The 25,714-nt window shown below is 53.4% G+C and overlaps 7 protein-coding genes across 7 annotated transcripts; 4 read left to right on the top strand and 3 right to left on the bottom strand.

Annotated features, from left to right (window-relative positions):
• Positions 1-4,582: 4,582 nt before the first annotated feature.
• On the bottom strand, positions 4,583-7,752 carry MYCTH_2310743 (uncharacterized protein). The gene has a single exon (XM_003666161.1). The coding sequence runs from the start codon at positions 7,396-7,398 to the stop codon at positions 4,840-4,842; it is 2,559 nt and encodes an 852-aa protein (XP_003666209.1). The 5' UTR covers positions 7,399-7,752; the 3' UTR covers positions 4,583-4,839.
• A 713-nt stretch (positions 7,753-8,465) lies between these two features.
• Positions 8,466-9,324, top strand: MYCTH_2112958 (uncharacterized protein; the record flags this gene model as incomplete). Its single annotated transcript, XM_003666160.1, has 2 exons — positions 8,466-8,550; positions 8,690-9,324. 2 exons carry the CDS (start codon positions 8,466-8,468, stop codon positions 9,322-9,324), a joined length of 720 nt encoding a protein of 239 aa, XP_003666208.1.
• Positions 9,325-9,386: 62 nt separating this feature from the next.
• MYCTH_2316337 (uncharacterized protein) lies at positions 9,387-11,932 on the bottom strand. The gene has a single exon (XM_003666159.1). The coding sequence runs from the start codon at positions 11,646-11,648 to the stop codon at positions 10,659-10,661; it is 990 nt and encodes a 329-aa protein (XP_003666207.1). The 5' UTR covers positions 11,649-11,932; the 3' UTR covers positions 9,387-10,658.
• A 1,986-nt stretch (positions 11,933-13,918) lies between these two features.
• Positions 13,919-14,855, top strand: MYCTH_2310737 (uncharacterized protein). The gene is made up of 4 exons (XM_003666158.1): positions 13,919-14,118; positions 14,199-14,413; positions 14,494-14,595; positions 14,654-14,855. Exons 1-4 carry the CDS (start codon positions 14,038-14,040, stop codon positions 14,772-14,774), a joined length of 519 nt encoding a protein of 172 aa, XP_003666206.1. The 5' UTR covers positions 13,919-14,037; the 3' UTR covers positions 14,775-14,855.
• A 495-nt stretch (positions 14,856-15,350) lies between these two features.
• MYCTH_2310736 (uncharacterized protein) lies at positions 15,351-16,903 on the top strand. Its single transcript, XM_003666157.1, has one exon. The coding sequence runs from the start codon at positions 15,555-15,557 to the stop codon at positions 16,812-16,814; it is 1,260 nt and encodes a 419-aa protein (XP_003666205.1). The 5' UTR covers positions 15,351-15,554; the 3' UTR covers positions 16,815-16,903.
• Positions 16,904-17,718: 815 nt separating this feature from the next.
• On the bottom strand, positions 17,719-19,001 carry MYCTH_109795 (uncharacterized protein). Its single transcript, XM_003666156.1, has 3 exons — positions 18,838-19,001; positions 18,480-18,601; positions 17,719-18,330 (listed from the first exon to the last, which is right to left on the bottom strand). The coding sequence occupies exons 1-3, from the start codon at positions 18,912-18,914 to the stop codon at positions 18,008-18,010; spliced, it is 522 nt and encodes a 173-aa protein (XP_003666204.1). The 5' UTR covers positions 18,915-19,001; the 3' UTR covers positions 17,719-18,007.
• Positions 19,002-21,927: 2,926 nt separating this feature from the next.
• On the top strand, positions 21,928-25,646 carry MYCTH_2310733 (uncharacterized protein). The gene has a single exon (XM_003666155.1). It carries the CDS (start codon positions 22,160-22,162, stop codon positions 25,367-25,369), a length of 3,210 nt encoding a protein of 1,069 aa, XP_003666203.1. The 5' UTR covers positions 21,928-22,159; the 3' UTR covers positions 25,370-25,646.
• Positions 25,647-25,714: the final 68 nt, after the last annotated feature.

The following is a 25,714-nucleotide window of genomic DNA, read 5'->3' as shown; positions in this document are numbered from 1 at the left end:
CCTAGCTGCCCGTTAGGCTAGGGTAGGCCTCCTATAGGGGCGTTTAGCCCCGGTTTGGTAGTGGTCGTCTTCTTCTGGCTGGCTATTGAACTCGAAGGCTACCTTCTGGTGTGGTTGCTCTAGTAGTTAGAAGGTCCGGGGTCTATATTAGTAAGCCTCCCTAGCTTTCTCCTAGGCTTCGACTTTCTTTAGGCAGCCCTTATACTAGGCTATATAGGGGCCCTTATAGGCCGTATACCTGCAAGGGAGTTAGTTAGAGTGGGTAGGGTACTAGGCCTCCCTAGTCTTCCCCCCCTCCCTGTAGGCCTTTGCGCCGCAATGGCCACAACGGGCCAGCCGCTGGCAGTACTGCTAGGTATAGCCGAAGCTCTAGCACCTATAGTACTACCTCGGCTCTAGAGCATCCTAGTAAGGCTTATAGTCTAGTACCTAGGTATCCTAGACTATACCCTTGTTATAGGCCTTCCGGGCCTCCTCGAGGTCCCGTAAGCCTAGGAGTACTATGGCCCATTTCCTCTGCGGGCTCTTTGGCAGCCGGAACTTGACCGTTTCGATCGAGTATAGGCCTATAGCCCCCTTAAAGTCTTGTTCGCTGACCCCCTATAGCTCTTCCTTCCGGACTCCTTTGGCTAGGACTATATAGGCCCTACCGACCTCCCTAGCCTCCTCTCCGAAGGCTATAGCTACCTATCGCTTATTAGCCAAATACCAATCCTTAGTGGCCTTATCCTTGAAGACCACTATTACATCCCCGCTTAGGAGCTTCCTAGCTATAACGGCTCCCTGGCGGCTAGAAGCTCTATTGACTGCTTAGACTATCTCGGCCGGGGTCCGGGCTTTAAGGTCCTCCTATAGGCCTGCGTTCCGTATCGTGACCTCCCACGAGGCCCGTAACGGCACTGCCCTAGCCGACGGTAGGCCTCCTTAGGGGCCTATTGCCCCCTGTTGCGGCCCTACGGCCACCTGCGCCCAGGTAGGGCGGGGGGTAGCCTTGAGGGCTTCTTTAAGCCCCTTTTTAACTTCTTCGGCCACAAGTTCCTATAGGTTTGGAACCGGGCCTATAATAGTGGTCGTAAGGCCCTATAGGAGCCTATCGGCGAGGTCCTATGCCTTGCCCCATTTAGGGCTCGGTATAAGGTCGACTAGTTACGCGACGAGACCCCTTAGCTCCTTGATATCCGAGGCAGGGTGGGCCTGTAATAGGCCCCCCTTTGATTGGTTCGAAGCTATAGGCCTCCCTACTTAGTGGCTTAGCGTTAGGCCTTAAGTCGACGTCGCGTTCAGGGGCGCTAGGTGGTCTGTGCGGTGAAAATTTGACGGGCGCGCGAGGTGCGGTCGGTTTGCGGTCGGGTCCGGTTCCTACGCCTGCGATGCCTGTTGCACACCCGCAACGGCTCGCGCGTAGTTGAAAGTGGTACCGTTGGATAGCGTTTTTCGAGAGCTTTCCAGCGATGGTAGTTTCGTGTGTTTTGGTGGGGTTTTCGCAAAGATGCAAGAGAAGCTTTTTTCCCTGGTTAGTGAAAATACTATTTAAACTAGCTATAAAGCACTTTGTTAGGAGTTCTAAACGAGTAAGTATAGCTTAGGCTTATTATATATAAGTATATTACTGCCTATATACTTTCTAACTAGAGCTTTATAAGGAGATTTGTACTATTAAGTATCTTAATTAAGTATAAGATTAGTTCTTACCTTACTTACTTTACTAGTTTGTTAAGCTTATAAGTATATAAAGGTAAGAGTTTAAGATTAATATTACTTTCTATAGCCTAAGTCTAGTAATATATTAGTATATGCCTTACTAAACTAATCGTTATAATATTATTATCCTACTTAATCTTATAGATAGTAAGCCTATATTAATGTCTTACCAAGCTCTTAAAATTCTAGATAACTCCTATAATCTAGTCTAGTAACTTTATTATTAAGAGGAAAGAGAAGAGCTTCCTACTATACTTATTAATGATTATAAGTAGCTATCGCGATCTATTAATCGCTTTGGGATAGTTAAATAAATCCTAGGCTATTTGCTAGAACAGGTATATAGATTTCTATTTAGGTAGTATTTTCCTAGAGATAACCTTACTTATATAAGTATAAGTATAGCTCTTATACTTAATATATACTATCCCCTTAATATAGATATTTCTAGTATTATTAATAAGCGCTTTTAACGCTTCTAGTCCAAGGTAACTAGCTCTTAAATGCTAAAGATCCTCGGTATCCTCTCTTATAGTAGGTAATACTTACGTCTAGGACCTTTTACTATACGTAGTAAATACGTTCTATAAGGATATATAAACGTTTATAATACCTGCTTTACTAATTAAGATATAGTCCAGGAAGCTTAGGTAGTAAGAAAGTAGCTTATATTTAAGGAAAGTAAGATTATACTTACGTTCTAACTTATAAAGTATAATGTTATTTTCTAGTGTTCCGAAACGTAGTAAGTAGTCTAAGTTATAGTACTAAACGCTTACCTTAAGTAATAGAGCTTCTAAGACAATATTAATATAGAATCCTTTAATAATAACAATATCCTTAAGCGTTAGGCTCTTAGTATACGATCTATATAGTCCATCTAGAACATTCTTAATTACCTAGGTACCCCTTCTAGTAATAGGAAAGGTCGTTATACCTACTTTAACAAACTTAGGATCCTCTACCTTAATAAATGTCCTAGGTAAAAGGAACTTCTCATTACTAACTAAGTAGGTTATACCGTATAAGTCTAGTAAAGTGCTTTCTAAAAGAGGATAACGCTATAGAATGACTATATTAAACGCTCTATAGTAAGTCAAGAGCTTACTAAGTAGCTAAAGACTAATAATTAACATATTAAGGGAATTAGGGTATCCTATCCCTAATTACCTAAAATAGGATAACTCCCCCTATTTAGTAATAAATTAATCTTTTAGTCTAGCCTACTTTGACTTGTTAAGCTCCTAACAAATCCTCTTATACTCCTTATTAGAAAGGTATAAGCGTTACTTATTACTATAAATAGCTTACTTAAATATATAATAGTCTATTAGATCCTATAGATATCTCAGATACTTATAAGGATATCTCGTATTATATTGCTAACTACTATAAGAGTCTCTATATAAGGTTCTACCTCTCCCTTTACCGCTCTTCTAAGCTATAGAAAGTATTAGTATATAAGTTATTAAGAAGATTCTATACTTCTAAGAGACTCTAGGTTATATATTATTATTAATTAGAATCTTAGCTATTATAATAAAGGTACTAAGCTCTAGAAGTAGTTATCTTATATTATTAGTAAGCTCGATTTCTATCTTTTTATTTGCTACCTAGGTTAGTAAGATATATATAGTAATAGTATTAAGAAAGATATGAAGTCCTTATATACCTTATACTTCTAGGATATTATACTAGATAGCTTATTAGAAGGTAATATTAAAGTTATAAATCTAATACTATGGATTAATTCCTAAATACTTAGCTATATTAAGACTAGTTATATATTATACTATGATTATTATATAAAGTATTATAATAGATAGTATAAGTATAGAGTAAAGTACCTAGATAATCCCTCTAATAAGGTTAATATCCTTCTTCTTATATACTTTTATAACTTTATAGAGTTTAAGATCTATAGTATATACTAGCTAATATTATAATTATCCTATCTACTTACTAATGTCTATAGTATATATAATATCTTTATAAAAGGAGTCTTATAAATATATAAATTTAGCTATAATAGCTATATTAGAAGGTATTCAATCTATAGATATTAAGGGCAATAATCCTTCTATAAGTTACTCTTAAAAAGCTAAGATAAGGTTATCTCTAACTTACTTATAAGTTAAATACTATAGAACTTCTAGATCTAGCTTATAATTACTATTAAGGTTAATAAATCTCTATATACTAGCAAATTTAGCCCATAATTATAGTTCGATATACTATAAGTTCTAGGAACTAGGCCTTATAAGGCATGTAGAAGTCTTAACTAGGATCTCGAATATAATAGACAGATATATCATCGAAAGTATATTAAAGCAGGGTAAGAGAGTTCGTAATAGAAGAAGCTACCACTCATATTAAAGATACGTTAGCAGAGGAGCAGTCAAGGCGCCAGGCTCATAACTGCCGAACGTAGTGATGAGCTTCTGGGAGCGTTAAAAGCAGTCTATAGTGGGTGGCTATACGAAGGAAAAGAGTGCCTTATTGAACTATCTACAAAGGAGACAAAAAGAGTGGTATTTATAGACAAAGGGACTGCCTAGTGCGTTGAACAGCCTTATACAGCTGTGGCAAACGCGTGGCTAATACGTTTGGAAGCTCCACAGCTTCCGACACGCACCAACAGAGAAATGAACGTCTGAGTGTTTCGCGTCCCCCCGCTGAAGTCATGGTCGGCAGCCACTTCGTCCCGAATTCGTTTTTTTGGTGATGGCAAAGACGCGATTTTATATATAGTTACCTTATAGTGTGGTGGTTTGTTTTCTGGGTTCCTCTCTCCTCACCTGGTCAATATTAGTGTAGAACGAACTCCGTCACAGCAAATGGGAAGGCACTACCAGAGCAGGGCCGCAATGGATTCACACTTTGCACCTTCACCCCGAGCAGGAACGATTGGCCCGAGAGCATCGTTCTGGTTCGAGAGCCTCAATTATGTTATGCGCCAGGCGACGTCACGTACGACACCTCTAATGGTCGCCCACAGCATCACTCTATATAATATGGAATGCAACATGTTTACGTTAGTGGGTATCGGAACAGAGCCCAAGCCATCCCAGAACCGTATGCCCATGAACTCCAGATTCCCAGTAATTACCTTACAAAATGGCGGTCCCCATGTTCTCTTCATTCCTCATAATCCTCTTCGCCATTGTGATCCCCGAATGGGTCAAAGTCCTCCTCGCCGTAGTTATCATCTTGGAAGGCCTCTTCTTCATCGAATCCACCAGCTTCTTCTTCTTCTTCCTCCTCCTCCTCCTCCTCCTGCTCCTGCTCGTCTTCCTCGGGAGGGGCGAGCGCCTTGGCAACCCTCTCACGCGCAGTGGCCGGATCCGTGGGCGCGGTCGTGGCCGGCGTCGTAGCTCGGGCACCGTCATCCCCGGTGGCGTCGCTGCCGGCGTCGCTCCCAGCGCTGCTAGGTAGCGCGCTGCGGCTGCCGACGGAGCTGGCGCCGCCGTAGGTGCTGCCGGGCCCCGACTTGGAGAACTCAAAGAGGTTGCCCATGCGCGAGTAGTCGAGCTTGGTGCTGATGGCCCGCGTCCGTAGCATGTTCTGCGCCGCCTCGGTGGCAGACCCGGCGGGCGTCGCCTGGCCTTCCCCGATCCGCGGCTTCCGGGCTCTGCTGCGCTTCGGCTTGGGCGGGTTGTTCTGCGACACCTTGGCCTCAAAAATCTTCTGCTGCACTTTGCGCATGTAGTCCTTGTTGTGGTTCGCCCAGATCATCTCCTTGAGCAGCACGTCCTTCTCGGGGAGCTTGCAGAACATGACCTCCGGATCGTCCTTGAACTCGTCCTCGTGGACAATCGGATCGTCCGAAACTTTGGATCGAGGGGTAACCCAGGGGTTGATGGGGGCAGAGTCGGTTTGTTGGTTCGTCTCGGCCCTTTCAGGAGGGGCGGAGCTATCCCTTTGGGCCTCGGGCTGCGGAGGAAGTGACCGACGTGCTTGGGCCCTCTCCTCTTGCTCCCGCCGCTGCTCAATGTCTTGCCGCACAAGGGCAGAAGCGCCAATCATTGCGGGATCTTCAAGGTGTCCTTGCACCTCCTTCTCAAGGTTGTTCTCATCCAGCTCCCACTCCTCGTCAATGGGCAAGGTCGGCTTCTTTCTGCTTCTGCCGGCCCCGGCTGCTGCGGTCCGGGCCCCGTTCCCGGCCGCCCCCCTCTGCTTGATCTTCATATTCTCCATGCCGGGTATTTGGATACCCTGAGCTGCAGCCATGGCTATCTCGCTGCTCGGGTCCACTTCCTCTGATCCCTCCTCGTCCTCGGGATCGCCAAACTCGTTGGCCAGGTTCTCGAGCTGCCCATCCACCTCTGCCGTCGCAGCGTTGGCGATGCTAAGGTCTTCCTGGGTGGGTCTCCGGTACGGGACCGCGAAACCATCTCCATCCACCCCGGGAGCGGGTGTTTCAGTGGCTGCAGAGGACGCACTCTGGTCCCGGAGTGCTGGGTCAATCGGAACGGAATCAACCTCTGGCTGGGCTGCCTCTGTTCTCTGGCGTTTTTCAGGGTTGTCTTGTTCCGGTGCTGTGACTGGGTGGCTGCTGTCCCTGCTGATGGAGCCTGCTTTTCTCTTCTTCGACCTTTTGCCGTGTTTTTCCTGCCACTCCTTGGACTGCTTGTAGACAAACGGAGGGTCATGCGAAGCCTCCGGAAGCGACTTGGCTTCATGAAAATCCCGAACCGTCATTTGCGCCGAGGGTACATTGGCGAACTCCTCCATGCGCTCCTGCAAGGTGGCCATGGTGACCTTGGCAATGTAGACAACCTCTCGGACCGTGCGGCGGTAGTTGTGGGCTCGTGCAGCCATGATCAAGGCGGCACCACAGATACCGGCGGGTCGACGGCCATGGGTGATGTTGTCGTGGCGCATCCGCTGAGCGATGCGGATGGCGGAGAGGGCTACCTTGTTGGTGTCGTGGAGGAACTCGAGCTTGCTAGCGAAGCGAAAGATGAGGTCCTCGATGATGATGGGTTTGGTGCCGTCCTTCATGTCGGGCAGGGCATTGAGCAAGTCCTTGTAGCTGCGGCCGAGCAGGAAGACGTCGGTCTTGATGATGTCGGCCAAGTCGATCAGCATGACCTTGTTGTTGTCTTCCTTCCGGCATACTGCATAAATACAGACGGCCGCCACGGTATTCTTCCGACGGCCTTGGATGAAGTTGCTGTTGGAAGCAAACTTGTACACTTGGAATGCTTTCTCGGCGACGTGGGGTGCGATTTGCAGCTGGTGCGCGAACTGGTTCATGAGCTGCCTGGCCTCCCTGAGACTCCGCTCGCGGGCCTCGCTCGCGCCTGCGCCGGCAACACGGCGGAAAGCTAAACCAGGCGCGGTCGGCCGGACTGAGCCTTGGTCTGCTGCGAGATAGCTACCGTGCACCACAGCAGCACCGTTGGCGCTCTCGCCAAACGTGACTTCGGCGACAATGTTGCTTTCCCACACCACGCGGCCGCAGTTCTGGCAGGCTCCGTCACGGACGTCTGACTTGTCGCACTCCGGATTGTTGCACACCGCGCCAGATGTTGCTGGCTTCGCAGCCGGGGCGCCCGCGGACGAGGCCAACGCTACAGACTTCTCCCGGACACGCTGCTCCTGTTCCATGATCCGGCGGACCGAGTTTGGCTTCCGCTTGGGTTTGGCCTTGCCGGGGGGTCCGCCGGCTCTGATGGTGGGTGCTGAAGACATTGTGAGTTCCGGGCCCAGATATGATATTCGCAACAGGGGCTCTCGTTCTCGGTCGTCTCCTGGGAATTTATTTCATGGAAAGTCGTGATGAAGCAAAAGACGGGTAAAGATGAGCGATGGGGCCAGGCAATGACCGGAAGCTGGGCTCGTCCCCCACCAAGCGCCCGCCGAAGGTGCTCCGCCCGGAGCTCGCCTGGGGCTGTTATAAAATTGATCGCGATCCCCAACAACGGCTGTACCCCAGGAAGCGAATCCCCTGATGCCGATGTACAAGGGGATATTGTGTGATTGGCGAGAAAAGGGCCCTGTATTGTGATACTGGTGACGAAATTGTCGAACGCCCGTCTGTTGGTGGGGTGCGAATTTTGAAAAGAAACGCAGTTAGCCAAGCGGGGTGCGAAGGAACCACGAAAAAACCCATCAGTGGGCCACTGCTGAGTCAGCTAGAGTGGGAGGAGGGCAAAGGTTCGACTCGAGCACTGAGCTCTGGTTTTTGGATGTGGATGACCCCGCTTCCCATTTGATCGCGTCCACTGCCCCACCAAAAGTACCTTGCCCCAAAGTAACGGTCATGTGCAGTTATTATTCCTCTGTACGCCGTATACATCGAATGTACGCGAGCATGAAGAAACAAATTAGCGACTGCCAGCTAAGCTCATCCATCTGAAATTGATAGTCTAGCCAACACGTAGAAGACAAGCTCATCCATCTGAAATTGATAGTCTAGCCAACACGTAGAAGACGGGTCCGCGGGTCATCGTGAGACGCACCTCCCATGACTCATCTGCTAGTGGAGAAGAACGCGTTCCGCTTCACTGTGGAGGGTCACTGGCGGAGTTGCCTTTACCGGCAGGGAAGACTCGAGAGGTCGTCGGCGACCAGCGCGAAGCTTTATACGTTAGAAGCTATCATATGAGCGAAGAACGGAGTAGGCGAGATAAATAGCCGGACCAGTAATAAAGCCGTCTGTCCTTCACCTCCTCTCTCCTCTGCTCACAGACTACCTTTTCATTCCAACAGCGAACTGTTCAGCACCTGAATCCAGCCCCATCGTCACCCTCATCATCATGGCTCCGACAAACACCTTCACTATCACTGCGGACCCAGGCACCGACATCTGGCGCAAGCCTCCCACGACCGATGTCTTCAATGGTGAATGACCCTTAATTACTCCCAAACCCACCACTCAGATCCATGCGAAGAACAACACAGAAAGACACCGACACCCAGCACCGTAGCCAACCATAGCGTCTACTAACATACGGAACCTCTTTTTCCTCGCCCGTCACAGCCCCGATTGCCCTCCCTCCCGCCGGCGCCACGCCGCTTCGCCACTCGGGCCCGCTGACCTCCTTCCTGTCGGCCCGCCTCTCGCTCAATTTCACCCCGCAAGAGCAGTACGACCAAGGAGGCATCCTCCTCAGCTTCCGCCAGCGGCGCAAGGACGACGACGACGACGACAACAACAACAACAACAACAGAGCTTCTTCTTCCACTGCCGCTGCCCCGCCACCAAAGTGGATCAAGTCCGGCATCGAGTTCTACAACGGCCGCCCGCGCCTGTCCACCGTCTCCTGCGACAACTGGGCCGACTGGTCCGTCGCCGACCTCTTGCCGGCCGAGGCGTCCGGGCAGAGCCGGTCAGAGACGGGGATGGGGACGGGTGCCGAGACCGGGTGGACGACCATTGCTATCGAGAAGGACAAAGACGGAAACGGAACCGGCGTGTGGGTGTACCGGGTGTTGGAGGACGGGAATGGGGGAGAGACGAAGGTGCCACTCCGAGAGATCTGCTGGGTATTTGGGCAGGAGCGGCTGGAGGACAGGGAGGTGGAGGTGCACGCAATGGCGGCGAGGCCCGAAAAGAAAGCCAAAGGGGGGTTGACAGTGGAGTTTGGAGACTTGAAGGTGAGGTGGGCTAAGTGAGACGGCAGTACAAGCACACAACAAAACACTGTAATCATGATCAGAGAGCGAAGCAGAGTTTTGGAGGTGGCCGAAATTCTCCCATTACCTAGCCCCTCAAGCGGGCCGTTCAGAGCCTTGCGGAATCGGCAGGATTATTGCCGAGCAGCCCTCTAGGGGCAGCTCAACCAACAACAGTTCCATGCCAACCCGATGATATAAAAGCCCCGAGACCGGGGTTGTCACGAAGTGAAGGTCGTCATCATCATCAATCGTTACAAGAAAAAAGAAACGAATGACCGCCCTGCTCTGCGCGGCGAATTATTGCAGGCAACCATGCAGGCTCTCCCTTTTCCCTGCCAGGGGGTTGTTGCGTTTATTATCCCCCCCATCTTCCCTCATTCCCAACCATGATCATCCGAACTGCCTGTGTTGTCTTTGACAAAAGAAAGCATGTGCGGCCGAGCGCGCTTGAGTGGTATCGATGCACGGCAGGTTGGAGCTGCCAGGAAGGGATGGACCATTTTTGTCCCCCCTTTTCCTTGCTCCTCCTCGCTGCCACATTGGTCAATCTGAGTGGTGTGTGGTCCCGAATCCAGCCTTGTACGTCCCCGAACGCCAGAAAAGACAGAAAAGCTGAGATGTCATCGCCCAATCCCGTGCTGATAAAGCCCAGCTTAAGCAGACAAAAAGCAAGAAACGGAAAGCAATTCATGGTTGGTGAGGGTTTGGATGTCGAGGTGCGGCCACTCGCAACGACGTGGTATCTTTTTTCGATGTTGTTGGACGCCGAGTTTGACAGAAAGCCCGTATATCCCTGGCTAACGATTTCCCTTTCCCCCGACGTCGTTTTCGCGATTCGTTCGACTAGCGACGACGCCACCCAATCTGACAGGGTTCAGAAAGGACCAAAAAAAAACGCCGGGGTTCCGTGAAGATCACAACCAGCCCAGCATCCCCAAATCGCAAACGAAAACAAGAAAGAAGAACTGAGACAGCAGAGGGGCAGCGAGCTGCGTGTGTCTTTCTGGACATACCCACATCGTGTATCGGCATTAAAGCCCCTCTCGCTCCGCAGATCCTGAATGCAAAATTGGTCGGCCAACCTCATGAGAAGTGAAGATGTTTCAGGTGAATGAAAGATCTCCCAAACGGTGTTCCAATCTGATGCAAGATGCCGGGAGCTTCGGTGAGAAAAAGACCCAAACGCCGGATGCAGAGGAGAGAAAAAAGACACAACCTCTGACTGAACCTGGTCCTCCAGCCTGTCGGGACATTTGGCCGTATTACGCCTGGAAAGAGGACGCCGGGAACCTATTCGTTGTTACGCCTCGGTGTACGACGTTTTACGCCTCTCAGATGGTCTTCGGGGTCCGCGCGTTGCTCGCCTCAATGACGTCGTCGAGGTGGTTGCACATGGCGACGAACAGGTCGAAGAAGAGCTTGCCGCTGCCCTCGCCGTACACGTCGCTGCCGCACTTCTCCATCTCGGCCTGCATGGTGCCGCTGCGCTTGAAGGTCTTGCGGCACCGGATGATGAGCGCCAGGTAATGGGCGCGCAGGCGGCTGTCCGAGTCGGGCGTGTTAGCGTAGCAGTACTGCGCGCTGCGGAGGATGGTGCCGACGTCGATGCCCGACTGCAGCCCCTGCTTCCGCAGCGCCAGCTTCTTGAGCTCCTCCAGCCCGTAGCGCTCCGCGGTGCAGTAGATGACAGTGTCGCGGAGCAGGTGCTGACCGATGCTCGAGAGGTACACGGTCGCCTCGACAGCCGAAGGGGTCTGGGGTGTTTGGCCTGCGCGACCACCTCCGGATTTTGGTGATTCGTGAACCGTCGGGGAGGTTTGTGGCGTGTCCCGACGGGGCAGCGAGTCCTCGAGTTCCCAAGTGTTGCGCTGCTTGTTGTGGAGCAGGCGCGGGTAGTAGTCGCCCTTGTAAAGATACTCGAGGACCGCGCTAAAGACTTCGGGCTCCTCGTCCGGGAGCATGATCCTCTTGTTCTGCGCATCGACGTATGTGCTGCGCAGGACCTTTTCAAAAAATGGCGCCTGGCACAGCACGTTTTCGTGCGCTGCAAACAGCCGCGCATCCCGGCCCACCACCAGGGTGACGATGGGCGAGGGGGCGAGGGACTTGTCAGCGAGCCTCGCCTGCTCGGGCCGCAGGCGCGAGGACTCCTCGTCCTTGAGCGACCGTTGCAATCTCGACACTTTCTGCGGATCCCGCGAGGTACCCTTCCTCGTCAGCCTCGTAGACTTGTCCACCCGATGCTGTGAATCCATCGCCGCCGAGGCAGCCTCTCGGTGAGAGACGCTGGCGTCGCGGCTTCGGAACGAGCGCTTGAACATGGTGGCAGTCTGCGGTTCGTTGGCGGTACTCGGCCGTAGCGAGACGGAAGAATTTCGTACTGGTGCCTAAAGCCTGCGGGACAGTGGGAAGCGCGGCAAAGGGAAGGACGGTCGCCGCTGCTTCGACTTGATAGGGAGTGACGAGAAAGAACGAAGGACTAGAAGATACCGAAGCGAAAAGAAGGATGCACAAAAGAAAGATTGACGGGGCCCGGGCGGAGTTATCCCAGAGAAAAACTCATGAGACAACCCCAGCAACAGCTTTGCGACCCTTTGGATTGTGTGACGGGGGAGGGAGAGAGAAGGAGGGAAACAGGCAAAAAGTGTGGGGGTTCATTGATCAATTTATTCAAGCATTCCGGCCATGGTGGGGCAAGGCAACCCAGGTGCGCGCGTGTGTGCCTGGGAAAACACTGGCATCACACATCAACCGCCGGGAAAGAAACAAAGTGGGCTGGGATTGTCGCGATAGGCTGCCCTCCGTCCCTGACCCATCTTCAATTGGATGGTTCAGTTTGCAAGCGGGATACGGATTTGGAACTCAGACATTGGGTTGACGTTACCTCTACCAAGCACTGGTATCAGCGCCCTGTTTGCCTTGTCATGAATTCACATGGGCGTGAATTGTTGTGCTAGCCTTTCCCGTGTGTCCAAAGGCCAGAGACAGTCGGCTTTACACCACTTTGTACATGCAGAAGGTGAAGCTGGTGCTGCCACGCTTCGAACGTCGACTAATCATATGCCTCCTCGGCCGGCAGAGCAAGCTAGTTGGTAAACCAGGCTTCGGCAGGGCTTGAATGTTGGGTGATGATCTCCGCTAGGCTCTAGCATTGAAATCGTAAGCCGTTATCAGGCAAGGGATTGGTCAAAATGGTTGCCAACGCAACGAATCAAGGCGAACGCCTTCAGGCGTCCACTTGGACAGCGCTTCGCCGCAGCAATCAACTGCTCCTGCACCGGGTATGGTTCTAAACAGGCCACGTGAGTTAAAGCATAGCCTCATTCGGCTCAAGCAGAAGCGGAGGGTTAAACTGGGAATCGGATATACTCGGCCGGATTCTGGTCGCTTGCGAAGGGAGCGACTTCAGCATTGCCCTTTGGATGATGCACCTCGATCCCTGTCACCTGCTGTGGAGACAAGCACCTTTCTACACGGTATCGAGATGCGGGAAGCGTGGGGCTGAAGACCCGACCTCCAGGGCCCGCCTGCCTGCCCCTGTCTGCCCCTGCTTGCCCCGCTTGTGTCTGAAGGTGAACCACTGAACCCAAGCTTCACAGGAGGAAGAACCTGCGCCAATTTCAAGTGGATGATGTCACTTCCAGCATCGTCCTGAACTTTGTACGTCAGCAATTGTCTCGTAGTGCTTTTTTCTTGACCAAACGAGACTGTATGTAGGAACTGCCATCTATTGCTGGCAGCGGTGATGAATTTAAGAGGAGCTGTAAGGCAGTTGGAGATACCCTTACACATCAGAATGTTAAAGTGGTATTATTGTGTGACCAACACCCGACCTAGCATCACCTCTAACCAAGCGCCAATCCATCCGCTTATTAATGGGCAATGAGCTCAAGGCAAAATTACGAATCTTGCTCGCCCGAAATTCTCGCCTGCTGAGCCTGCTCATGCTCATCGATCAAGCCAGAGCGCATTGCAGCTCACCCCTCGATTAGGGAATCGTACGCGCCACCGCTACGCTAGCGACAAAGAACATCGGCGCCTGAGCTGTCGTCAACATTGACGTTAGGACATCGACTAACTTACTCAGCTCTCAATTCACGAGTCCCGCCGCGTAAGCAACGAACCTGTCCACCATCATGTCGTAAGGTCTTCCAATTGAAGTAATGACAACTTATCAGAGTGTTGCTTACTGAGTATTGTGGCCCAAATGATCAAGGATCGGGATGGGAGGGATGAGTTTAACGTATGTACGGTCATACGTGAGGTTGAGATAGCAGATAGGTACTTAGATGGACATTTAAGGATACGTTTATTGATTCACAATGGGTTAAAAGTGTAGCTACTTAAGCCGATAAAATGCTCTCTACAAAGAAAGCTGTCAATGTGCAAAGGTGCCGTACATACTGCATCTGGTGATGTTATACACTACGGATTACACATATTAACTTCCCGACAGATACAGAGAATAACCCAGTAACCCGTACTCTGGAGAAGTGGGGTTGTTCTGCAAGCTTGGTGTGGACCCACCAGTGCCCCACATTATTTTTGGGTGCATCCCAATCACCGGACGCCAATTCAACACGGTGGTCACTGCTGCTTGCCGACACCACATCGCATCCGTCGCCTGTCAACAGCGCTTCGGAGAGCCGCAACAACTTCGCACCACAACCTCGCTCCCGGCCTCTAACAACTACGACATAGCCTTTTAGGATGCTGTCCAGCTTAGGGAACCCGCGGCAAGCTGCGGCGCAGCTCATGAACTTTGGGCTAATCCTATCGTCGGCATTCATGGTAGGTTCCTTCTCGTGTCCGCAGCTTCCGTGGACATTTCGGTCCGGCTCGTCTTGTCCATGGCTGACTTCCTGCCGCAGATGTGGAAAGGTCTTTCGGTCATCACAGACTCCCCCTCCCCGATTGTCGTCGTCTTGTCTGGCAGCATGGAACCCGCATTCCAGCGTGGCGACCTGCTTCTCCTCTGGAATCGCAATCTCATGTCCGAGACCAACGTCGGCGAGGTTGTTGTGTACAATGTGAAGGGAAAGGACATCCCCATCGTCCACCGGGTAGTGAGAAAGTTTGGGACTGGGTTCGTCTAACCGATCAGACCTCGGCTTTACGCCCGGTTAGCTGCTGAGATCCGTGGGTGGTACTGACAGCAGCGTCTAGGCCAGACGCGAAACTTCTTACAAAGGGAGACAACAATGCAGCAGATGATACCGAACTCTACGCTCGCGGGCAGGATTATCTGAACAGGAAAGACATCGTCGGGTAAGTTCACCGCATCCGAGCCTGTGCTCGCATTTTGGAAGCTGACATGTGCTCTCAGGAGCGTTGTTGGATACGTGCCCTTTGTGGGATACGTGACCATCATGCTGTCAGAACATCCTTGGTTAAAGACAGTCATGCTTGGAATCATGGGGTTGGTTGTCGTTCTTCAGCGCGAATAGTACTACCGAAACCCTACCAACGACGTGTGTCCGGCTCTACGGTGCGTTTTCTCTCACCTTTCTCCAGGAGGTAGACATACAGAGCTTCGTGGGTCATAGGCAAGGGCCCATCGCAATTCTCCTGCTATTTCATGTTCCCACAGCAGCTCTCACCAGAAATTCTAGACACTTGCAGCATTGCATTGCTGCGTGACATCCTCCCTGCGAGGAACTTGTGTGTGGGCCGGCAGCCTGGCCAAGCCAAGTTGGTGAAGCGAGGTAGGTTGATCGCAGGCGCTTTCAGATATAATATTATTATCCGTACGAGCAATATTCTTGCGATATTCGGAATGCCTTCTCACACCAGATTTCATTAACTCCGGCGTCCTATTATTAAGAACCCAAATGGCCTGGAAGAGTTGCGATACTACCCTATCCTCGCGTTTGGGGGCCAGGAACTAGGTTCAATATGGAGGACCCTGGCAAACGCCCTTCCGCCTTTCGCTCGTCTTGGGGCCAATGCCAAGCCCGCCAAGGAGGCAGCGTCTCAACCGCCGCGGTGTGGATGGAATTTTAATAAAAGCAACACCGCTGCCGCTAACTGCTGCTGCCTGTCCCTTCCCGGGTCCTTTTTGCTTTGCTGCTCTGTCTGGCCCTCGTCACTCGTTTCTTTTATGTTTACAACCACCCTCGCTTTCCCCCGTTCGTATACCTTTCGGATTCGTGTTTTCGATCTCAGCCTCAGGATCTTCAGTTTCTTCAGGACGGCGCGAATAGCACTCCAGCAAGGACGGGACGAGGATGACAGGCGACGATGCCTCTGCCAATGGGTCTAGGGCTGCGCAGTCAAATCCCGGCGCAGAGACCCGTGATTCGCAACATGCGGAAGCTCAAAGCCAGCCCCAGCATGGGAGGCAACAGGAGACAAAGACGCAGCCATCATCGCCTCCCTCATCCAGGCCATTGCCACCTTCTCATCAAGAGTCGTTAAAACCCTGGCTGCCACTTCCCCCACCGCACGCCGTCTATCCCGCTTCCCTGCCGGTAGACCAACTGCATGACCATGTCGAAACCGAACGCTTGGAAAGCCCCATTTGGTGGCACAAGACGAAACTGGGGCTGCTTCTGTTGTCCCTGATGGTTTGCGCTGTCATCTTCGGCATCGGCATCGCCCTCGGTTTCCGGATCGCGTCATACGACTCGTCTGATTTGGGTTACGGGGCGGTGGATTACGAATTCGGGTTGTCCGGCGGCGGTGCGGGGCTTGCGATAGTGGTAACGACCCTTGAATTCCTCAAGACCCTTTTCTCTCGCCGAAACGAGGGCTTGCATCCGGGGACGCTCGTTGCTGCCCATCTCATCATCTGGCTGGTGGTTCTTGCTGCCGTCGTCTATACCTCATTTCTCAACGCATATTACCGGCTCAACGACCAGACCACAACCTTTCAACACGTCCTGCTCGCATTCGACTGCATTCTACTGCTCATACATTTCGTGCTCTTCGTTGACGCTTGTGTCATGACAAATCGGTTGAATAGGGCAAGCAGGGGAACGGTTGTGGTCAGGGTGCCGATCCAGGCTGGCGCTGGGTATCAGGGTGTACCATACCCAGTTTATGGCTACCCTTCCTTATTTGTCCCACCGCAGGCAAGCACACAGCCAGGGCAACAACCGGTCCCGCTTATGACCCAGGTTCCCCCACAGACGGCTGAGGGAATCGGTCCTGCGCCGCCTCAGCCGGCTGCTCTGTACACTGGGTACTACGCGCCTGCACCTCAGGAGCAGAGCGCCCGGCAGCTGCCAGGCGACCAGGTACTGGTGCAAGGATACTATGCGCAGTTCCCGGCACCCGCAACTGCAACTGCAACTGCCGCCGGACCATCGCGCAACTCGCGGGGGTCACCGCCGTCTGCCCTTGCGAAAAGCTCCGGGTCTCGACAGTCGCAACGGCAGGCCGAGGCCGAGACCCAGAGCGGGCAGCAGACTGAGTCTGCCGCGCCATCGGAGGGATTGCAGGCACAATCCAGACCGGGAGGGCCCGGATCAGAGAAAACCCTCTGATCTGGGAAGCGAAGCGAAGCGGTTCATGGTCAACAGTTGGCGGGAGGGCGGGCACGGCCATGAGCTGATTCCGAGGAATGTTTGGCGGTCTATATGCATAAGTCCTAACATAATCACGAAAATCCTCCAACTTGAATCGAAAAACCCGTATCAGTTCAATCATCGGGCCGTAGCAGTATGATGTCGCTCGATCTTCTTCCTGACCAGCGAGCGCTACGCGAGTCTTGTTCTGCTTTGGCCAGGTATTTATCCGTTGACACTCGGGGATTGTCCAGAAATTCTCCAGGGTTGAGTCGTCTGCTTGTGGAACCACTCTCGCCTGCCGTTTTGTGCGCCGGGCCATATGAGCGACCAGGTTCTGCCTCCTTCTCAATGAACTCAGTTAACCTCGGCTACGGCCCACCTCGAGAATGAGTTTGCTGGACCCTGGGGTCGGACATTTTGGCTCTTTTGAGCTCCTGATACAGTTGTTGTGGCTATATCTTGGAGTTGAGATGGGCGTCGTCTGTTAGGCCAATGGGCCGCAGCCCCCAATTGATAGAGGCCCAATATGGGCATAATCGGTACCCAAGCATTGCATTCAGTGACTCTACATCAAAGGGCAAAAAAGCACGGGGAGTGGAGTCTGGGGCAGTTGCTGCGAAGGAAATTTCAGAATCAGGAAAGGGCGGTGGCTGTACTCCGTACACTAGCTCTAGTTCTTGGTAGGTACATACCTTTTTTGGTTGGGAAGAAAGAGACACCAAAAAACTCAACCATGCACAGCAACCGACAAATTCACGCGAACGCCCAGACCTGCTTCAAGGCCGAGTTCAACTGCCTGCGCAATTTGTGTAACCGGCAGAGAGGGCCCGGTGGGTAAGGATGAAGGAAAGCAGGTCAGTCGGAGTGAGGACTTTAAATACGTGGGTCGAGAAAGAGGAGGCTCAAATTGTTTGTCAAGCCTTGCTACGGCCTTCAACTGTCTGATTCTAACTTGATTGATCCATACTCGGTGAACGGCTCACAGAAGAACATTTTCCCGGCAGAAAAACAAACCGGCCGCAGGGCACAAGCCCATGAGGTGTTGAAGAGGGCAGGGCAAGGATGATGATGATGATGACCCAGCCGGTTGGACACAGCAACTTAGCGGGAAGAAGGGGATAGACAGGGCCATTTGGCTGCCACCGAAGGACTGCGAGATGCGAAACCGCTCAGTCCTCCTCGTCGCCGCCGGCAGCAGCGGCTTTCGACTCAGCCTCCTCACCTGCAGCAGCGGCGACCTTACCGACGGCCTTTGCAGGCACCTTGTCCGTCTCGTCCTCGCCGCCTTCTTCCTCTTCCTCTCCTTCGGCCTCCTCCTCCTCGCCATTCTCCTCTCCGACCTCCTCCTCCTCCTCCTCTTCTTCGTCAACCTCTTCCTCCTCCTCGCCCTCAGCCTCCTCGTCCTCTCCGTCACCGTTCGCGGCGGTGCCATTCTCAAGGGAAGCTTCGTCGGCAGCGGCCGTTTTTAGCTTCTTCTTGGGAGGCGCTTGTTCTTGGAAGGAAGAATGTTAGCTGGGCCGCCAATGCCAAAGGAGAGCGTGTGTGGGAAAGGAAAAGTGAGGGAGGGTTCAGGGGGACGACCTCGGCCAAGCCGACAGCGTTCCCAGAGTGGATTTGATGAGGCTCAATCGGAAAGCTTACCTGGGGCGGCGTTCTCCTCGTCTTCTTCTTCATCGCCATCTTCACCTTCGGCTTCCTCGTCAAAGTCCTCATCTTCCTCATCGTCGTCCGCCTCTTCTTCGTCCTCTTCGTCCTCTACATACCTACGAACATGATGTCAGCAAATCGTCTCCACCAACCACGAGATCGCAACGCGAGACGCCCTTTCCACTCGCGAGGACGCGCCATACAATGCGCATTGCCGAGATGTAACCGGCAAATACACAGAGCGTGCGGCGCAAGACAGGTTTTGCCTGTGTAGCTGGCGATGGTCGCGTTTCGTGGGCGATGGGAGTGACACCATTGGGGATGTAATGCGACAGCTAGGAGGATCACTTACTCTTCTTCCTCCTCCTCATCGCTGGGGAGCGAGACGAGCTCTTCCTCCTCGTCTTGCTTTCTCTTACGGCCGGACATTGCGGAAACGGGCTTAAAACGGAGTCAATTGAAGAGAGCACAGGTGTTTGAAGGTGCAGGAGGGCGGATTTTGATAGCAGATTGATAGGAATGTGCTGGGTGGGAAAGGAGAGAGGAGAGGAGGAGGGCGCTTTTTCGGGGGCGCGGACGGGCAAAAAGGCTGGGATGTTTTGACCGTATGGTACTGTACAAGTACGTACCTCCCACGGTCAGCCCAGGTGTGGCACGGCAGAGCTGCTGCTGCTGCTCCTGCGGAGAAGGGGGGACTGAGGGGAGAGAGCACCTCAGCTCGACAGCGAAGGGGGGGGAGGGGGCGCGGGTGCGGGGAAGCTCATGGTGGGGGCTGGTTGAGCGACACATCCAAGTTTGTTTCTGACCGGGGTACGGATTGTATGTAATCCGTACACTACTGTACATAGTACGGACTACGGTATGTACACGCGCGTACTGTCGCTTTGCAGCGCCTAGCATTCGCGCATTGTCGGGAGTGCATGTACATACAGTGTGTTTACGAAATATAGTGTACCGGGAGGCGAGCGAGCCTGACCGCCTGATTGGTGGGCCCTCCGTTTCCAACTGCTTTCCAGAGCATTCTCCGTCTCCCAGCTTCTGGGACTCTGCCCAGTGCTCTCCACTTCATACGCTTCGGAAGCAGGAAACCACCCCGAAAGAACCAGCAGCTTGTTCTGTCCGCCAGGCGGTCCTTACTGGTATCTGCACTTGGTTACGCGATTGTGTCCAGCGGCGAAAAGCGATCAGAAACCAACCCTTTGCTTCCTCGGGCTGTGTCTCTATTGAGTTGTCGCAGATTTGGACCTGTTGCAGAGGAAACGCGCCTCCTGTTGAGACGCTGCATGGAGCACGCAGGCTCCCCCTTCTACTCCATATAAAGCCGTGTGGCAAGAGAGCAATGGGCCACTGTACAGTACCCTCTGGGTAGGGCTTGAACACCGCAGCTGTCCGCTACGTAATTCTACCCATCGAAAAAGTGGCCAGCGAGGGTCTTGCACTTCTGAGATGCATCATGGCTCTTGAAATATCGCAGTCCGGGTTTTGTTCCCTAACTCCGTGTAAACCGTGGAGCCACAAACCTGCAAAAAAGCCAAGAAACACATTGGTCTCAACAATACGTCGGCTGGTTTCGGTGTCTGACGGTCACGAGGCGCGACACAGCAAATATTATCGCAGAGCTAATTTAAAATTGAGCTAAGCAGTGCCGTACACATCAGAAATCCAGGTTGTTGCTCTTCGCCAGTCAGTGTTCTGGCAACGTGTGTACCCGGAGATGACTTGTGCTCTCGGCCCTAGCTAGTACAGTACATCTTCCTAGTGAATGTATCCGTGCACTGTCGTCATAAGGCTGGGCTGTGCATGTACTCCGTAGTGTATGTATAGAATAAGTTCGCTCCCGCCGTCGCTGCCGCCTCCAGACGCGATCGCGATCTACACTAAGAGCTTGTTAAATAATCGGCAAACGTCGTCATTTTCGACCTCGTTGTCCCCTTAATCAATGCTGTTTGAGCCAGACAGAACCGAAATTGCCCTTGATACATGAAGTGTGTCCCTACCGTTTGCTCGCAGTAGGCACCCTGCTGTTGGTTGACCGTATGTTCACTATTCCGTAGTTTCAAGGCTTACCCTGCACCGCTGCGCAATTGCCCGGGACCCCAAAATCAAGCTGCAAGTATTCCGTCTACTATGTAATTCTGGATTATGTCAAGATTTAAATCGAGTCACCGAACCTTGTGTGATCTTGTTCTCGGCAGCCTATCCCACAGCTGGCCTAAGTACAAACGGGAATGTCGGAATAATGGAGAGAAGGGAAGGGGTGGAAAGAGGCTGATGGGCTTTAAGTGTAATTGTTCGCAGTGTGCAGCGTGTTCATTTGGCGGCTGTGTAACGGATAGACCGGCAACCCCTATAAATGCATCGGATGAGAGGCATTCAACACTTTCTGCTGACGAAGTGGATCATGACCGTCGGGCTGCAACGACACGTTTCCGAAGTACACTAACACCCTGTCCAAGGCTCAGGAGTTGGATACTGAGATGCAAATTCTGGAAGAAATATCGAATCTTCTTTTAGCGGGACAAGGTTGGGGTAGGAGCAAGGAGGCCTTGATGCTAGCCAGGAGTTGGCTACCTGGATAGGTATAGCCCAGCTGTGGCGTGGGCCCAGAACTGCGAGTCGGGGTACGGTAAGTGCTCTACGGATATTTCCGAACCGGTTACATTCTCTAGTTTTTTATTATTATTTATCTTCGGTTTCCTTCTCCATCTACTCCGTATTTCTATACTTTGCCCCGTTGCGGGCGAATAGACGCGTGACCTCCAGGTTGTTCTTGCCCCTGAAGCGGACAGGTCTCTCTGCGCTTGTGCACTTGTTCACCAAGCTGAGCACTAATCGGATGCTGTGACAAGGCTGCTGTTTTGCTTTTGGTTCACGAGGTGCAGCTTCCCACCAATGGGACGGTTCCCCGGTCCCATTCACCATGCTATTCCTTCGTAGTCCGAAGTCAAACGAGGGCAGAAGCAAGGGGAACCACCAGACCTTCAATTAACTTGTCCAGTTTCTCTTGATGAGGCCTCTTCTTCCGTATTTGAAGCCGCGAGAAACGCCGTAAAGCCACACACACGCATTCTGGCGAGTTTTCGCCATCCTTGTGAGTGTGCCTGACACGCCTTGCACCATTGCATCGGCACAGACGGCACCCTGCATCCCTGTGCAATCAAGGGCGAGACCTGCGTGTGCAGCAATTTATCGTGCTGCAAGGGCAGCCGATTGCAGAGCACCGGCAGTCGGTGCGCGGCCGCTCCCCGGGCTGCCTGCTTGGACACCTTCTTGGCGGCATCACCAGTGCGGATGCACAAACCATAACAAAGCTGAAGGCCTCGCCAATCCTCATTTGAGATCCGTGATGCGTTCAGGTTCCTCGCCCTGTCGAGTGATGAGACTTGGGCTCGTTTTCCATGGTATGCAACCCGAAAGCCAAGCTTAAAGCGGGCCTGCGACTGGGATCCAAGGCCGCAGCCCCGGCACTAACTAATCTCAACAGTTGCTAAGCGGCTCCATTGCCGTGCTGGACCTGCATCAGGGCCCTGGCTCGCCTCTGTCTGGCGCTGATAGGATCCGGGCCTCGCGCCAGTGGAAATCAAACAATAAAATTCAGCGTTCACCCGATGACATGTTCGCCGTCCCCCGGTGCCCGCTTCGTTGGCCAGTCTCCTCTCGCAACGGTTGCGGCAATGCTGGATGACTACGCTCCGGCCGACGGCGCTGCTGACGGCGGAGCGCTATCTCCCTTTGTTGAGCAGCATCATGGGTCGCCCAATGCGAGACGCGGCGGACCGGGGCCGCATGCGCACCCGCCGCCCCGGTTTCAATCGAGACACCAGCAGCATTGGCCCGGCTTCCGACCCTGGCGACGACACGGCGACGCTGATGCCGCGGATGCGCTCAGACATCATGCGCAATACCAGCCCTTTCGTATGCAAAAGACTCCCCCGCCAGGCAATTCCGGTCCCCGTCGTCCTGTGCTAGAGTTGAGATCCGATGCCCATGTCCCGCCAGACCTTATCTCTCCCCGTAGCGACTCCTTCTTCTACAGCTCTCGGCCAGCAAGGCCTTGCCCGAGCCCGACTCCAACCATTTCACACTTTCCACCCAACAACAGAACGAGAGCCGAGCCGACGCCGACGCCGACGCAACGACCACCGCCTCGGTCCGTTTTTCCGGGCTTATCCTCCAACCCCTTCATTCCGGAATCGCCCGAGTCGGAAGAGACATCGCCCGTTGAGACGAGACGGTTCCCGTTGCTTACCCGGCAACATGAACATGTAGCCCGCTCCGACCGAGATTCCAGCATGGGGTCACCCAACGAAAGCCGGCAGGGTACGCCGACAGAGCCTAACAGCGTGGTGGTGGTGGAAAACTTCTCGCGGCCGCGTAAGACTAGTGTCAGGTCACAGCAATCGGACGGGGCCCTGTCATGGCACATGGCGGCACACCGGCTCTATACCGACCCACCCCAGCTTGATCAGCCGCCGCCGCAAACAAGCGGTTCCCACCCACCAGCGGGCATCCACCGTGTCCCGAATCCCTCAACCCCGAGTCGTCAACCCTCGGAATCTTCCTCCAGGACGGCTAGCACCTTCTCCTCCTCGATCCCTCCCCGTCTGAGCCACGAACCTCTCGACATTTCGCCGAAAAGCGATCCCTCGAGACTGCCAACTCCGGCCGTCGTTGCTCCAACACCCACCTCTCCGAGATCGCCGCAAGCGCAGCACAACCACAATGGTCCCAACCCGCATCTTCGCGAAGTGCCACCATGGTTAATGACCGGCGACGAGGCTCGGTCTAGCTTTCGGTCTCAGCTCACTTCTTCGACGGCACAAGGCACTCTTTTCACCGCGAGTGGGACCGATCGGAATAGTGTCACGGAGCAATCCATCATCAACGGTTATGCGAGGAGGAGTTGGCGGGCGACCTCCGTGGATGACGGTCTCAGCTTGGAAGACGTGATGGGCATGTACGAGAGAGGGTTTAACGACTCCGATATCGAGAGCGTCCGCCGCAGCATGAGGTTTCCCGATGACGACGACATCCCTGAGACCGATCCCGATATGGATATGCCGGAGATGGGAGGTTCACGACCGCCCAGTTCCCACTCCGGCGCGAGCGAGTTGAGGGAGAAAATGCTCGAGGCAATGAACGACAGCCTGCCAATCCCCCGAGCGGTCCCGATCCCGGAATCGGGCCACCCAATCGCGAGACAGTCGAGGACTCGACATTCCTTGCTGCCGAACTCGTTACCGGATTCGGTCGGCCTCGGCCTTGCATCCGAGCACGCCTCGCGGCGGGAGAAGGCTGGATCGGATACTATGGAGAAGCACGATTCCGCCAAGTTGCTGGATAACGACGGCGATGCAGGCCTCTCTAAGGAGATTGGCATTCAATCGCCCACCCCATCATCCCCAACCTCCCCCGCGCAAGCACAGCCTCCGACAGCAGATTTGCCCTCGCCGAACTCCGTCACGCCGGTAGTCACGGCCCCCCTCCCACAGGAACCTCCGGAGGACCCGGATAGTCGAGATCGGTACGGATTTCGTAAAGCGAGCGCCAACGTCAGCCGCCAGGAGTATGACGCCTGGGACAAGACCTACACCGAGTACTTGGCCCGGAGGCGCAAGAAGTGGATTGCGTTTCTCAAAGACAACTCGTTGATGACGGATCGGCCGAACCGATTCCCGCCGCGCAGCGCAAAAACGAAACGGTTTATTCGAAAAGGGATACCCCCTGACTGGAGGGGAGCCGCCTGGTTCTACTATGCCGGCGGACCCGCGATCTTGAGCAAGCATCGGGGGGTTTACGACCAGCTGGTGCAGCGAGCTGGCCTGGACCAGGACAACGCCGGCCCTCCGTCTCGACCAAGCGAGCTGAAGCCTGTCATCGTAGAGGACATCGAAAAGGACTTGTACCGGACATTCCCCGACAACGTGCGATTTAAGCCGCCACCGCCGCCCCCTGGAACATGCCAGCCCGGTCAGTCACAGCCACAGCCGGAACCAGAGATTATCACGTCTCTGCGGCGCGTCTTGCATGCCTTTGCCATTTATAACCCGCGCATCGGCTATTGCCAATCTCTCAATTTCTTAGCCGGCCTCCTCCTGCTCTTTGTGGAGACCGAGGAGCAGGCATTTTGGCTCCTGAACGTGATCACGCGTGTCTACCTACCGGGCACCCACGAGATGAGCTTGGAAGGATCCAAGGTCGACCTAGGCGTTCTCATGGTCGCCCTGAAGGAATCGATGCCCGGCGTGTGGAAGCAGATAGGCGGCGACGAGTTCGAAGCGGGCAAGAAGAATAAGGGACGACGAGGCCAGAAGTCGGGTCACGGCGCGAATTCCGGCAGCGTCAGCGACCCCAACCGCCTTCCCGCCATCACGCTCTGCATGACGGCTTGGTTCATGTCCTGCTTCATCGGGACGCTGCCCATCGAGACGACGCTCCGCGTCTGGGACGTGTTCTTCTACGAGGGCTCGCGCACGCTCTTCCGCATCGCGCTGACCATCTTCAAGCTCGGCGAGCGTGAGATCAAGGCGGTGAAGGATCCGATGGAGATGTTCGGCGTGGTGCAGACGTTTCCCCGGCGCATCGTCGACTGCAACATGCTACTCGAGACGTGCTACAAGCGGCGCAACGGCATCGCCCACCTGAGCCAGGAGTTGGTCGAGGAGAAGAGGAAGGAGCGGCGCGAGGGCATCCGCAGGTGGAAGGCCGAGCAGGAAGCCGCCGCCAGCGAGCACAGCAGTCCGCAGCCGACGACGAAACAACGGCTCGGTACCGATGCCCTGGGGTTAGACCTGGCGACCGACCCCGAAGACGTCCGCCGAAAAACACCGCTGTTTGGGCGGCGAAAAGATCGCGAGCAGGTCCGGGCGGCCGAGGTGGTTTAGGGTGCACCCCGGCCCCCGTCGACCCTGATCGGTAACCCTTGACCGGCAACATGATCTTCATTCGCTCCTTGGCATCAATTTCCTTTTGTCACATGCATCGCGTCGGGGACGCTTTCACTTCGCTGGGTTTGTATCAGACTTCGTTCCCCGTCTTGCTTTTTTTTTTTTCCTTTTCCGCAAGCGTGCGTGCAATTAATTAATTTAGCGAGACTTTGCAAGATCTGCTTGGCGAGCGGGGAGAAGAAGGATTGCTGCGTACCTTTGTATGTATTTTAAGGTGTCTATATTATGTCTCCCAGAACGGGGGATCTCCACCTGGTGCCAGGTTTCATACATCTCTTTATA

This window comes from Thermothelomyces thermophilus, chromosome 6 (genome assembly GCF_000226095.1).
Source record: "Thermothelomyces thermophilus ATCC 42464 chromosome 6, complete sequence".
In the NCBI taxonomy this organism is placed as follows: Eukaryota; Fungi; Ascomycota; class Sordariomycetes; order Sordariales; family Chaetomiaceae; genus Thermothelomyces; species Thermothelomyces thermophilus.
The sequence above is the reverse complement of the archived record's forward strand: the minus strand, read 5'-3'. Positions and strand labels throughout refer to the sequence as shown.

What these genes read in the sequence shown, in the direction of transcription:
- MYCTH_2310743 (XM_003666161.1), bottom strand. Translation starts at nt 7,398, where the DNA reads ATGTCTTCAGCACCCACCATCAGAGCCGGCGGACCCCCCGGCAAGGCC.
- MYCTH_2316337 (XM_003666159.1), bottom strand. Translation starts at nt 11,648, where the DNA reads ATGTTCAAGCGCTCGTTCCGAAGCCGCGACGCCAGCGTCTCTCACCGA.
- MYCTH_2310737 (XM_003666158.1), top strand. Translation starts at nt 14,038, where the DNA reads ATGCTGTCCAGCTTAGGGAACCCGCGGCAAGCTGCGGCGCAGCTCATG. An exon ending in TCCTATCGTCGGCATTCATG is followed by an intron (nt 14,119 to 14,198) that starts GTAGGTTCCTTC and finishes TTCCTGCCGCAG; the next exon opens with ATGTGGAAAGGTCTTTCGGT. An exon ending in GTGAGAAAGTTTGGGACTGG is followed by an intron (nt 14,414 to 14,493) that starts GTTCGTCTAACC and finishes AGCAGCGTCTAG; the next exon opens with GCCAGACGCGAAACTTCTTA.
- MYCTH_2310736 (XM_003666157.1), top strand. Translation starts at nt 15,555, where the DNA reads ATGACAGGCGACGATGCCTCTGCCAATGGGTCTAGGGCTGCGCAGTCA.
- MYCTH_109795 (XM_003666156.1), bottom strand. Translation starts at nt 18,914, where the DNA reads ATGTCCGGCCGTAAGAGAAAGCAAGACGAGGAGGAAGAGCTCGTCTCG. An exon ending in GATGAGGAGGAGGAAGAAGA is followed by an intron (nt 18,602 to 18,837) that starts GTAAGTGATCCT and finishes TCATGTTCGTAG; the next exon opens with GTATGTAGAGGACGAAGAGG. An exon ending in CGAGGAGAACGCCGCCCCAG is followed by an intron (nt 18,331 to 18,479) that starts GTAAGCTTTCCG and finishes CTTCCTTCCAAG; the next exon opens with AACAAGCGCCTCCCAAGAAG.
- MYCTH_2310733 (XM_003666155.1), top strand. Translation starts at nt 22,160, where the DNA reads ATGCTGGATGACTACGCTCCGGCCGACGGCGCTGCTGACGGCGGAGCG.